Below are 12,435 nucleotides of genomic sequence, written 5' to 3' on the forward strand. Positions count from 1 at the left end.
GAATTTTACAAATCCACAGCCACACGCCAAATTCAGATTGAACCATTCTTCCTTACTTTTCATTTTGTGTTTCAAAGAAACACAGATTTCAAATGGCATGAGTGTATGAGTGACCCTTTTGGTTAAAAAAATCTTCCTTTCTTCATTTAAAATGTAAAGCTGACATCCCGTGTCTTTGTGCCACTGCAGTGGTTTACTCTATAAAACATTCATTATTCAATAAATGAGACCATAGTATACGGTCTTATATGTCATCACGTTTACTCGTACAGATCATCAGCAGGAAGACAGGAGGTTCACACCAAACGTGATGCTCAGCGGAGAGGAAGAGCATTAGATTGGCCCTGAAGTGAATTAGCACCTGCTACACACAGGAACAGGATGAACAGGATGGTGCTCATTGGCTGCTGTACACTTTCCTTATGATTAGTTATCGCCCGTGTGGCCAACACTTTTATGCAAAGCAATTTACTAATTGTAGGGAACATGTTGAGGTTAACTGCCTTGCATTTACAAATGTCACGTTTAGAGCATGGTTCATAGTCAGTGCTATGGGAAGAAGAACCAGAGATCAAGGTTGTGAGATAGATAGATAGATAGATAGATAGATAGATAGATAGATAGATAGATAGATAGATAGATAGATAGATAGATAGAATGATAGTATTAGTAGATTAGATAGATGATAGTAATAGATAGATAAGTAATAGATAGATAGATAGATAGATAGATAGATAGATAGATAGATTAGATAGATAGATAGATAGATAGATAGATAGTAGATAGATAGATAATAGGAAGATAGCATAGATAGATAGTAGATAGATAGATAGATAGATGATAGATAGATAGATAGATAGATAGATAGATGATCAGATAGAAGATGATATAGATAGATAGATAGATGTGTATGTGGAAAACAGTTGCTCAATGTTGTGGTCAGGCAAGCGTAGATGAATCTACACTGGAACACATCGACTGGCTACAGTCCAGACTACTAATCCTCAACATCTGCCTGCTGTTAAATAACACACGCCAACAGGTGTTAACCATATACACAAACACATACACATATACAAACACAAACACCCAAGATTCGACTTAAATTATTATTATTTACTAAAAACCAGCAGCGTCTTGTATTGCCTTCTCAAAAGGGCAGTAAATCACTTTCCCGCTCATTCTCCTTCACAACTCCTTCCTAGTGGAATATTCTTCCTAACTCAGTCCGGTCAACCACATCTCTCACAACATTCAAAAAACTACTTAAAACCCATCTCTTCTGTGAATACTTTACAGAAAAAAACCCCACTCTCTCTTTCTCTCAACAGGCATGGTCTAGCTTTTGTTGAAACTGGTAACTTTGTATTAGCACTATTGTATTATTTCTCCTGTATGACATATCGCTTATTGCTCCCTGAACATTCTGTAAGTCGCTTTGGATAAAAGTGTCTGCTAAATGACTAAATGTAAATGTAAAATGTGAAATACTGATAAGATGCGGCTAACATTTTGGGGGCATGCTTTGGTTTTATGTAAACCCATAATCTCGCTACGAGCTAATTACACAGAGATATAACTTATGGCAGGGAGTTATGGCTGAGTAATCGTGGCAGAATTCTCTCTCTAGGTCTGTGAAGACAGCAAAGTGAGTGGGTTTTAGTCATCAGATATGAATATTAAATATTATTTCTAGATCAAATGTGCGTGTTAATTAAGCAATAAATCAGATCTTTACAGGCACGAGGATTTGAATAGCACCCGTGCTAGTGAACGTCATGAAACGCTTTATTTAAACTGCAATACATGCTCTGTTCAAGAGGGGGAGCTCTCAGTAAAAGCAGCAGCGGTGGAGACCGTAAAAAAGTGATTCATGTTGGTAATGAGAATCATGGGGCTCAACACATCCTGTAGGAGTTGATAAATTCAGTCTAGTTCATTTTTAAACAACTTTTAAGGCACTAAAAATGCTTTCATGGGAATAATAATTTGGCAAAGGGTGAAACTAATTATATAGGATCGATAGGCATTTGTTTCAGGATAAATAATGAATGTGAAACAGATGAAACAAACAGAAGAGGGATTTTCAAATGTATATTTTAATGCAACAGATTTGTAAAGTCTTCAATGCAACATCATTGTAAAATCTTAAGGGAAAGTTTTGTTGACAAAAAGTCTCAAGAGAAAATTCACAGTCATTCATGGCTGATGCATAAACCACTGAAACAGAGCGCCTTTCTTACACTACTGAGAGTATTTAGTGTTCACAATAATAACAGAGAACTAGACCACTGACAATAGTTTGTATATACTGTAAAATCTGTATTGATTGAAAAAACAACCTTACACACACATGAACCGTTTTCCGGTGTATAAACAAATCTTGGTTTGATTTTACAGACATGCATACATTGAAATATAAAAATAGACATTTGTATTGCTTTCTGTACAAACATATATATACATATATATATATATATAAATATGAAGTAAAAAAAAAACGTAAAAATGAAAAGGCAGGTACAATCACATTGTGTTCACGTTTGTACAAAAAGACCAAAAAGTCTTCCAATTTTGAAGTAAACAATATCAACGAAACGTTTTCACAAGCGACTCGATCAAGGCTACAGCGCTGAACTTTCTCCCTCTCTCCTTCTTGAAATGATTATTTCACTCGACGAAAACAAAGTGAACGAGTAAGAATGAGAGAGGGAGATGTTCTTTAACAGACTGTTGTTGTTTAGCTCTGGCGTACGTCCTGAAGTAGTTTGTTAATTTCGGCAACCAGTTCGCTAGCGTTGACAACTTCGTGTCTCGTGTCGTTGCGTTTTCCCTGCCGCTGGCTGAGCACGCTCTCCAAGTCATCCTCTTCTTAGTTCTCAGGAATCTCCTCCATTGCCGGCAGCCATTTTAAATGCGCCTGCGATGCCGCGTGATTGGTCGAGCCGTGTCCGCTCGTCACAGCACCGCCGGGGTTCTGAAAGTGAGTATTGGCTGCCCAAACGGCAACACCTTGAGGATAGGCGGTGCCCGCAGAAGACCCAGGCGCCTTACCCAGCAGGAAGCCCTTTCTTATCTCTATGGCAGCGGAGGATGAGGGCAGGGCAGTGCATTCGTCGGCATCTCTGACCTCGGTGTAAGAAGGCGGCAGAAGACGTTGGAAGACGTTGTTCATTTCAGACAGCAGAGAGCCGCCGCATTCCTCCTCGTGGTCCTTACCGAAGGTTGAAAAGCTCTTCTTAGCCGAGTCGATGGACTCCTGGTCGTCCTCTAGGACCTGAGGCCTGCTCTCCTCTCCTGGGATGTACATGTTAACGCGGTAATCTGAGGATGCCTGAGATGGCATCCAGCACTGGTCAGAGTGACCCAACACACGACACTCCTCTGTACACAATTTCATGACTGTTGAGAGAAAAATATATTTCTCAGTGAGGATAATTCAGTGAGGAAAATCTAATTTAAAAGCTACATCCAAAAAAACCTTAAAATCGCTCAGACAAAGAGATACAACAGAAAGCAAATTTTGACTGTTTTCAGAGCTTTCCACAAAGTATAAGTCTCCAGTTTCGGAAAAGATCTAAACAATGCCAACATCTGGGATTGATTTTTCCAAAATTTCTGCAATTTCAACTCAACCATTTCTCATACCTGCAAACTAGTCGCTTTTCTGCTAAATTCGCCGTTTTGAATAAAAAACAGGTCATTTATGTCCAGAATCAAGATAACAGCTAACAGCGTCGTCTTTTTTGGTCCTTGGGCCAGCTAGACTCAGCATCGTCTTTTTTTTGGCCCATGGGCCAACCAGAATTACGCGTTCTGAACGTCATGTTTGCACCACGTGAAAAGCAGAGTGTCTGTCAAAGAGAAAATGGCTGTCAAAGCGTTGATATTTATTATTCAGTTCACCCGAGTGATCAAAACTGCTATGTTATGAGAGCTAGTTGCCAGTCTCACTTTCGAATTTCCACTTCTAGAGCTCTGCCCTTCTAAGTGAGTTAGGCACTTGGGTGCGAAACCGTGAGATGGATATTCGTCCGAAGCTTCAGTCGCAGAAGCTGTAGTTTACGGATGATATTGAATAATTATTTTAGAGACCGATCAATTTGCTTCGTAATACATTAATATGTCGTCAGGAGCTGCGAGGATTGCTTTTATATTGCTTGTATCTGCTTTTTGACCTGTCTTTTTTATGAAAGCTCTTGTTAACTCTTTTTTGAGATCTTATAACTCGCATCAATAAGGTCCTGCACTTTATCTCTCTTAACTCTCTTAACATCAGTCTTTATTTTCTCAATCCTGCATGTTTTAAAACCAAAACCAAAACCTCAAAACACTTTGCTTCCGATGGACACGCATCCAGTTTGTATTAGGAAAGGCTTAGCAAGGTGCACCTCTCAGAAAACGTAGACAAATGAAGATCATTTAAAATGTTTAATTATGATTTGGAGCATTGGGATCGCGAGATGAGGGCAATGTATTTATTTTGTATGAAAATCTCAAATTCAACCAAAATCTATATTTTTCACTTTTTCCTGTAGCTCAAAAATATTGTCATGTGATTAGCTGCTGCTCCATAGGTGTCATGTGGTGCACTTAAAAAACTTGTGCAGGCCAAAAGCATGAAGAAAATGACAATACCCCCCCTCGTATGGCTGTCACCTTTTCACCTCTTCTGAGTTTTGCAGGCTTTGATTTCATCAAAGTCTATACTATCTCAGCTATTTTATCCCCATTTTATGATTCTGTGTTCCATGAAGTCTCTGTAAATATAAAAGAGTAACCTCTGAGCAATGCCATTCTCATCTGGGTTCATATAATTGCAGATTGACTGTGCTTTAATACTCGATACGCACATGAAAATTAAGCAAAAAGCCTTTGAATTGTGTGGTGTTTGGCTGCAATCATGACATTTTTGTAACCACTACCTTTCGCTGTTACTGTTTAATAACTCGCTTTTTCTCTTCAGCCCGAGACGTGTGTGTATATGTGGCGGATTGGACTATTATTTCCCCGTATTCATTCTCTTCTTTGAGTGACAGCTCTGTGCTTTCAGAATGTGAAGTGAAGAAAATTCACAATAATTGCTTTCACAATGCAGTTAAACACACACAAGCACGCATACACACTTCTCTCCTCAGAGGGCCACTGTTTCAGCCCCGTTTTTCCTCTTTTATAGCAACCTGTGAACATCACCTCTTCCCTCACTAAAGCAGTTTATTGTCATTTTCTGTCTTTCTTGTTTTCCAGCTGTCCCCTCTTTTCACCCCCTCTACTTTTCCTCTCTCCAGTGCCTCTAATTTTTAAAACCTCAGCCATATCTGATTCGTGCGAGGCGACGTCGGCAAAGTAATGAATGATAATCTATCTTAACAAAGGATGTCAGCCAATGACAAACTCTCTCTCCTCAGAGCTCCTCAGCTCAGCCCCTCCTCAACACACCCGCCTCCAAAATCCATTCTCATGCCTCTTCATTTCTCCTTCTCTATTCTTGTTTCCCACTCTTGTTTTCTCTTTGGTTCTCTAACCACCTTTTCCTTATTTGTTCATTGCTCAGGTTGCTCTTTCATATCTCAGGAAATGTTGAGAACTTTCTGAAACTAAAATCTAAATTCTTTAGATTTGTTCTTGAGGAGAAAAATCACAGAAACGTGATATTTCAATTAAAAAAACCGCTTCAGTATATTTCATTGCTGCGTATGAGACACAATTGAGACATTATGAGATCTAATTTGTGAAACATTTAGACAAGAAACCAAGTCAGACACTAACAGGTCATTTCATTTCTATCCCGATGCACCCATTTGCATTGCAATAAACTGCAGCAAGTCACCATAAACAGTGTGTTAGATATTGCATCATAAACTGTCAATGAGCTTTGTGCTCAAGCTGATGAATGTCATCATTCACGGTGAAAAAAAGGTGCTCAGCATGGGCGCACATGAACATAAAGACCAGCAGGAGATCGTTTCTCACCAGGGTGGAGACGGTGGTGCCCATCGCTGTGGAAGAGGTCTCCGAAGCCGTCGCCTAGCAACCGGTCGATGGGCGAATCGCGGCCCATCTCGCAGTCGCTGTCGCCCGCATCACTGTCGCCACGCCCACTATCTTTCAAACTGAACTTATCCATGTCCTGGAGGGCGTACCTGCGTGAACGTTGACACAAAACCTTACAGTTAGAAGTTGTACTTGAATGTGTGTTTTTTGAAACATAGTTTCAGAATGTATATGGTAACGTTACTTACAGTGAATAAATCATTTAAAAATACTTTTTAGGGTGATATCTCAATCACATTCATGCAAACAGATTTAGAGTGAGACAGAAAACCTGTTTAGTTCCTATTCAACACAAGCTTAACCACAATAATCTCTATGCATTGCATACAGTCTATGAACATGCATTTATGCAGAGCACATGCCCCACCCATCATGTGCACCACTTAAAAAAATAATTTGAACTGGTGCAGACTATGAATGTACTGTATTTAACTGCCATGTAAACAGTGAGTCTTCAGTGCTGTCTTTCTAGAATTATGTATTTGTCCCACACCCATAAATTACCCCCAAAATGTATGCCTCACATGAGCAGAAAGGCATGCATGACAAAAAGGCAAAACCATGCACAAATGCCAGCATGTTTCTAAATCATCAACTTGATTAAAATGTCTCATTATATGGAACAATGGTCGCCACAATATGCACACAGGATAAAATGACATGATCCCAGAACAAAACGCAGATGAGAGGAACGAAAAAAAAGGCACGGAAAGCAAGCTATGACCTCATGTGAGGAGCAGTCCAATCAGGATCTGCGAACGTGGGTGACCACGGCAACAGGGAAGTTCTGTCCTATTCTACCACAAACATTTTAGGATACCTATCATCCAATCCGATGGAACCAGCACCGCACAACAGGTTGAGTATCACTACCCATCTACTCCACTACACTATGTCGAGCACATCATGCCCATATAAGGAGTTTGAGCTTGGAGCGTAGTATGGGTTAGTTTGTTGTAAGTTTACCTGTAGCTGCGAGAGTATTTGTTCCCTCTGAAGCTTGGCCGCGGCTGATACTGACCCTGATGGAGCATTGAAAGGAGCTGTGAGACTTGCTATAGCAAAAACAGATGACATAAATAAAAATAAATACTGATGGAACACAACACCCGTTCACACGCACAAACGCACAAATGAAAGTGTTAGAACACCACCCGATGACGTGAATGTTATGTTGACACAGATGGATGTAAAAATGTGATAGACATTTAGTTCTTAGGTTAACGCTAGCAAACATCTTTTACCTCCACGGGGGGCGTGGCATGTGTAAGTTCCAGGGCGAAGTTCTCAGGAATGTGATTGGAGGAAATCGTGACCAAGCTGTTCAGCGATTGCCGGCTGTGTTGGCTATGTCGGCTGCCCATGAGGGCCCGTTCGGGTCCAGGCGAGGATGTGGGTGAGCGATGGTGTGCCCGTATTGGTAGGGTCCCGTTGACGGTGGGAACCAGGGTGATGTCGCCTTTGTGTATCTGCCTTGAGGGCTTTTTCGGGTGTTGTTGATAGGTGGACTCAGCCACCCTGCAGTTGTAAGACCGAGTGTCTTTCTTTTCCCGTGAGCAGCGGAGAGCAAAGGCCACCATGATGATGAGCAAGATGGCACAGATTGCTCCAAGCGAGATGATGATGATCATGGAAATATCCAGAGGGCTCTCTGCTGTTCCGCCCCCCGTTAGATGTGGGTTCATGTTGTTCTCAATATTTTCATAAAGCGAAAGTCTCAGCAGGGCCCTTGTGCTCATAGGTTGTGCTCCGTGGTCCTCTACCTGCACGGTCAACTCCACATGGTCCACTGGAATGTCCTGCATGCTGACGTTGGTGCGAATTTCGCACGTTTTAGTGTCTATGTTGAAGTAACCTGCATCGTTGCCCCCTATGAAGGAACAGGAGAGGTCACCGTTGGCATCAGCATCACGGTCTATCGCCCTGACGACAGTCACCATGTCACCCGCCTCTGCATATTTGGAAACTGGAACGTCGGCGGTGTGGTTCCACAGCTGTGGCATCATGATGACCGGTTTGTTATCATTCTCATCCAACACGGTTAACATTACGGTCACGTTGCTGCGAAGCAGAGGACTTCCGGAATCCCGGGCTTGGACCAGAAAGGAGATCTGACTAACGTCTTCGCGATCAAAAGTACGCAATGCATAAAGGTCTCCGTTGGATGGGTCAATGGTGACGTAAGTGGAGATGGAGCTACCATGGACCATACTTTCAAGTATGGAGTAGCTCACTTGGCCATTTGGGCCCAGGTCTGGATCTGAGGCCCGGACTGAAGACAAATAAGCTCCTGGAGAGTTGTTCTCCACCTTCGAAATCTCATATCTGGTCTTTTCAAATGTTGGTGCGTTGTCGTTTTCATCCTGGACCTGCACGGTGAAGTGTTTCATGGTGGATTGACTTGGAGAGCCTTTATCTTCTGCTATAACGGTCAAGCTGTACTCTGACCTCTTCTCTCTGTCCAAAGTGACATTAGTGAGGATCATATAATTCTTCTCATACGTCTTCTGGAGTTTAAAATGACCCTGGCCGTGTAGTCGACACTCCACTTCCCCATTCAACCCAGAGTCCAGATCATCTACCCTCACCAAAGCCACAAAAGTATCTACAGGAGCAGTTTCTGATATGTAAGCTATCTCTTCATTGCCTGTGGACATCAGGTTAATACTGATATCAGGTTTGTTGTCATTTACATCAACCACTTTTATTATGACCTTACAGTGGGCAGGCATTGAGTTGGGGCCCATATCCTGAGCTTGAACATCTATGTCATACGAATTTGTGGTTTCAAAGTCCACTTTCCTTGTCAACGTTAAGTGACCGTTATCAGAATTAATTTTAAACGTCTCTAAAATTTTAGGGGAAACGTGGCTGCTAAAAGAATAAACGATTTTTCCATTTGTCCCTTCATCTGGGTCAGTGGCATTTAAATCAATGAGCAAACTGCCTAAATGTGAATTTTCAAGCAGGTTTATCACATAAGATGGCTTCTCAAACACCGGGTTGTTGTCGTTCGAGTCAGCTATGCTGATTTTAAGCAGCGTTGTTCCAAATTTGGGGGGAACGCCCCTGTCTGAGGCTGTGAGCTGGAGTTCATAGCTCGCGCGCACCTCCCTATCCAGTTCTTTAAGCACCACGAGCTCTGCATACTTCGCGCCATCGGTTCTGGTTAGAATATCAATCTTAAAGAAGTCAGACGGGGTCAGAGAGTACGTGTGTAAAGAGTTCTCCCCGACGTCGGGATCGGTGGCGCTGTCAAGCGGAATGCGCGTGCCCACAGCGGCTGTCTCTGATATCTCTATGGGAATGACGGAGCGGGCAAACTGTGGCGCATTGTCGTTAATGTCCAAAATCTCCACTTCGATGTGAAACAGCTGTAGGTGTTCCGTGGGGAGGGTGAGAACTTCAAATTCGATAGTGCAGTTGAGATTCTTCTCGCACAGTTTCTCGCGGTCTATTTTGGTTCTGATGCTGATCTCACCGTCCTGGTCGCGCACGGATAGGAGAGATGCGCTGCCGCGCTGCATGGCTCTGAATCGCAAGGGTATCGAGCTCGGAAGTTTCGATAAAACATCAGCAACATCTTCTCTAAGTCTAGTAATGACTGTACCGACCTTCTGCTCCTCGTACACTTGATATTTCAGAGTTTTAGCAGAGACATGACGTGCCAATGTCAAAAGCACAGCAAGTTTGAGAAAAGTGGCACAGAACACTGTGCCCTTGCTGTTATCCATGCTGGGTGTACAAAAATCTCTAGCAGGCACCGAAATAAACTCCCAGAATGATTGTCGCCTCTTTGTTGTGCTGTCTCAGTCCTTTGCATGCGTTGTTATCGTTTCAAAAACATATCCAGTCCAAATTCAGAGAAAAAATGTCGTCAAAAATGTTCCACCGTCTTAGAAAATGAAGATATCTGGAGTGCCGGAGATTAAACAAGCACTGGCATTAAAAACAAAAGCACGTATCCCCCTGTCACTAAGGAGAAATCTGTTGCGCGTATCAAGAGACTGGAAGCGTAACCTCCGTCTGGAGAGCCTGTGTGCGCGTATCTGTCTCCCGCTGTCTGAAGACACTCTTTGACTGACTAACCCAAAATAGCAAAACCCCCTTTAGAGCTAGGGCTTCAGAAAACGCTTCTCCCAAATCATGCGCTACCCCTTCTCTTTGCGACTGACCATTCAACACAGAGCCACTATAGATCCCAATTAAATGAAGGGGAGAAAGGAAGTGGATAACTCCGCCCTTTAGGGTCTCCCCCCGTCCCCCTCTCTCGCTTTCTCTATCTCTCTCTCTCTCTGGAGCGCGCCTCAACAAAGGATGAGAGAGCATAATTTAGAAATAGCTGAACTTTCACTCAAAATGGTCGTTTTTATGTTTTTTTAAACCTATACAATATACAGTATATTTTAACACGTAAAATGTATTCAATTAAGTTCTATTATAACACACCTTACGAAAAGTGTTACTATGTTTCAACAATAGTAATCATTGCTGCTATACTTTTAATAAAACCGTGGTTATTTTTTCTAAGCGATAAACCTCTTAGAATTCGATCATGTGTGCATCTAGGAATGATGGTTGTATGGAATATTGCGTGCCAGGTCGAAACATCAGTTTTAGGTAATGCATTATTGGAGGAGTAATCTTTACATCAGCTGTTGAATATACGCCTCAAATCTGCTTAAGTGCCTTTCTTAAATCCCCTTTGTGTCACCCGCTTTCTTTGCTTTGGGTGCGAGTGTTCTCACGCGCTTCTGACTATCTGCCATCCTCACTGGGGATTAAGCTCTGTGTCGAATCGCTTGTTGTGATGAATAAGCGAATAAAAACTTGCTCACGCGCACAAACAGCTCTTCGCACGTGAATCATATGTTTTACAAGTCTTTGGTGTGATATCTGCCAAATATTTTAACCTAACCTAACATCCATCTAAGCGCTTGGAGAACAAGAATGGGCGCAATTTGGAGCGTCACTTGGACCGGGTCGGGTGGCAACACAATGCTCTCTCAGTTTAAACTGAAGGGAAATTAGTTCAGTTTGAAAGTGTAAAAACGAGGACAATTCAATTGCTCTATCGCGCTCACGGGCAAACGGATGAATAAAATACATTAAATGGCCTATTTCCTGACTCCGACTCAAATTCCCATGGTGATATGTTAACCCGTGGAAATGTAGCCAACCATATCAAACGTGCAGAAGTTGGGCTTGGATTAATAAAAGGTCCTTTGGCGACAGATCTGACACAAATGCTGCTCCTCTTTTCCCAAGACTGGAGTTCCATGTGCTTTAGCAAACTAAAAGGGGCCTATATGGAGACACAAGGGACTGTTTGGGAAGTGATTACGGGGAAATTTCTGCGCTACCAGAAGGCGCACGTTTGACCTCGCAGTGCTCTTTTGTGGAGTTTATTCTTTTCACGAGACACCGTGTTTGCGAAACGTCTGCATTTCAGCAAGCCAATTTTAGCAGGACGATTTTAACCAGGTTTGATACGGGCGAACGCTTTCTTTGGCTCCGGAGCCGTAATGCAATTACCTCTGCTCTAATCACATTGCCCGAACAAAGACGTCAAAGTCTTTGCAGCATTTCTGGGCTTCTGGAATGCCCGCAGTGTTGCATGAAAAATCACACACTAAAAGAAGTGTGATAAGTAAAAACAGATGCACAGCCGGCCTAATGCACTTAGACACGGTTTGGCTTAAAAAAATCTGACATAACCCATTTAAACTTGTGAACAATACGAAGGCTTTAATGCATTAACTAGCTCACATACAGGCAGGTGCAACTTTCTGAACCATAGTCTGTACATTATTTCGTATATATTCTATTTCGTGTTTTTTTTCTCTGTTCACGGCGTCTAAAAATGAACGCGCACAACTGATTAGGCATAGATGGCATAATGAACAAGTGAACGAGCAAAGAACAGACACAGCCTGAAAGTAACATCTGCATTTTGGGTGGCAGAACAAATTTACAACCCCATACTGAGCCACTGCGTCTCCATCTACTTGACAGAGGCGCATCCCTCGCATTTGCCATAAACTCAAGCAATGGATTGCCATTGATATTCTGTCCCTTCCCAGTCAAACAAAAGCCGCAGCAGGTGGAGCGTTGGCTTCCAAACTTCACGATCGAACTTTCCTTTTAGTGTCACCGGAATGCGCGTGAACGAACGCGCCGTGCCGTTGTAAAGGCACGCGAGCATCTGTCGCCCTGTCTCTCATTATCCCTCATTCGATTAGCGCTTTTCTCTTCTTCTTCTCCTTCTTTTCTCTTGCAAGGCGGCCGCGTCTCGCCGTCTCAATAGACCCCCGGCCACAAAGGTCGTTGACAATGCGCATTGTTATTCATACCGGCCCAAAGAGCAAACTTTGCCCTTTC

At 42.5% G+C, this 12,435-nt stretch overlaps 1 protein-coding gene across 1 annotated transcript; it reads right to left on the reverse strand.

Annotated features, from left to right (window-relative positions):
• Window positions 1-2,081: 2,081 nt before the first annotated feature.
• pcdh18a (protocadherin 18a) lies at window positions 2,082-10,383 on the reverse strand. The gene is made up of 4 exons (XM_057330678.1): window positions 7,299-10,383; window positions 7,021-7,109; window positions 5,974-6,143; window positions 2,082-3,402 (listed from the first exon to the last, which is right to left on the reverse strand). The coding sequence occupies exons 1-4, from the start codon at window positions 9,786-9,788 to the stop codon at window positions 2,873-2,875; spliced, it is 3,279 nt and encodes a 1,092-aa protein (XP_057186661.1). The 5' UTR covers window positions 9,789-10,383; the 3' UTR covers window positions 2,082-2,872.
• Window positions 10,384-12,435: the final 2,052 nt, after the last annotated feature.

This window comes from Triplophysa rosa, linkage group LG4 (genome assembly GCF_024868665.1).
Source record: "Triplophysa rosa linkage group LG4, Trosa_1v2, whole genome shotgun sequence".
Classification (NCBI taxonomy): domain Eukaryota; kingdom Metazoa; phylum Chordata; class Actinopteri; order Cypriniformes; family Nemacheilidae; genus Triplophysa; species Triplophysa rosa.

Excerpts from the sequence above, each read along its gene's own strand:
- pcdh18a (XM_057330678.1), bottom strand. The coding sequence starts at position 9,788 with ATGGATAACAGCAAGGGCACAGTGTTCTGTGCCACTTTTCTCAAACTT. Across the intron at positions 7,110-7,298 it reads ATGCCACGCCCCCCGTGGAG|CAAGTCTCACAGCTCCTTTC; the intron begins GTAAAAGATGTT and ends TTTTTGCTATAG. Across the intron at positions 6,144-7,020 it reads AAATACTCTCGCAGCTACAG|GTACGCCCTCCAGGACATGG; the intron begins GTAAACTTACAA and ends ACGTTCACGCAG.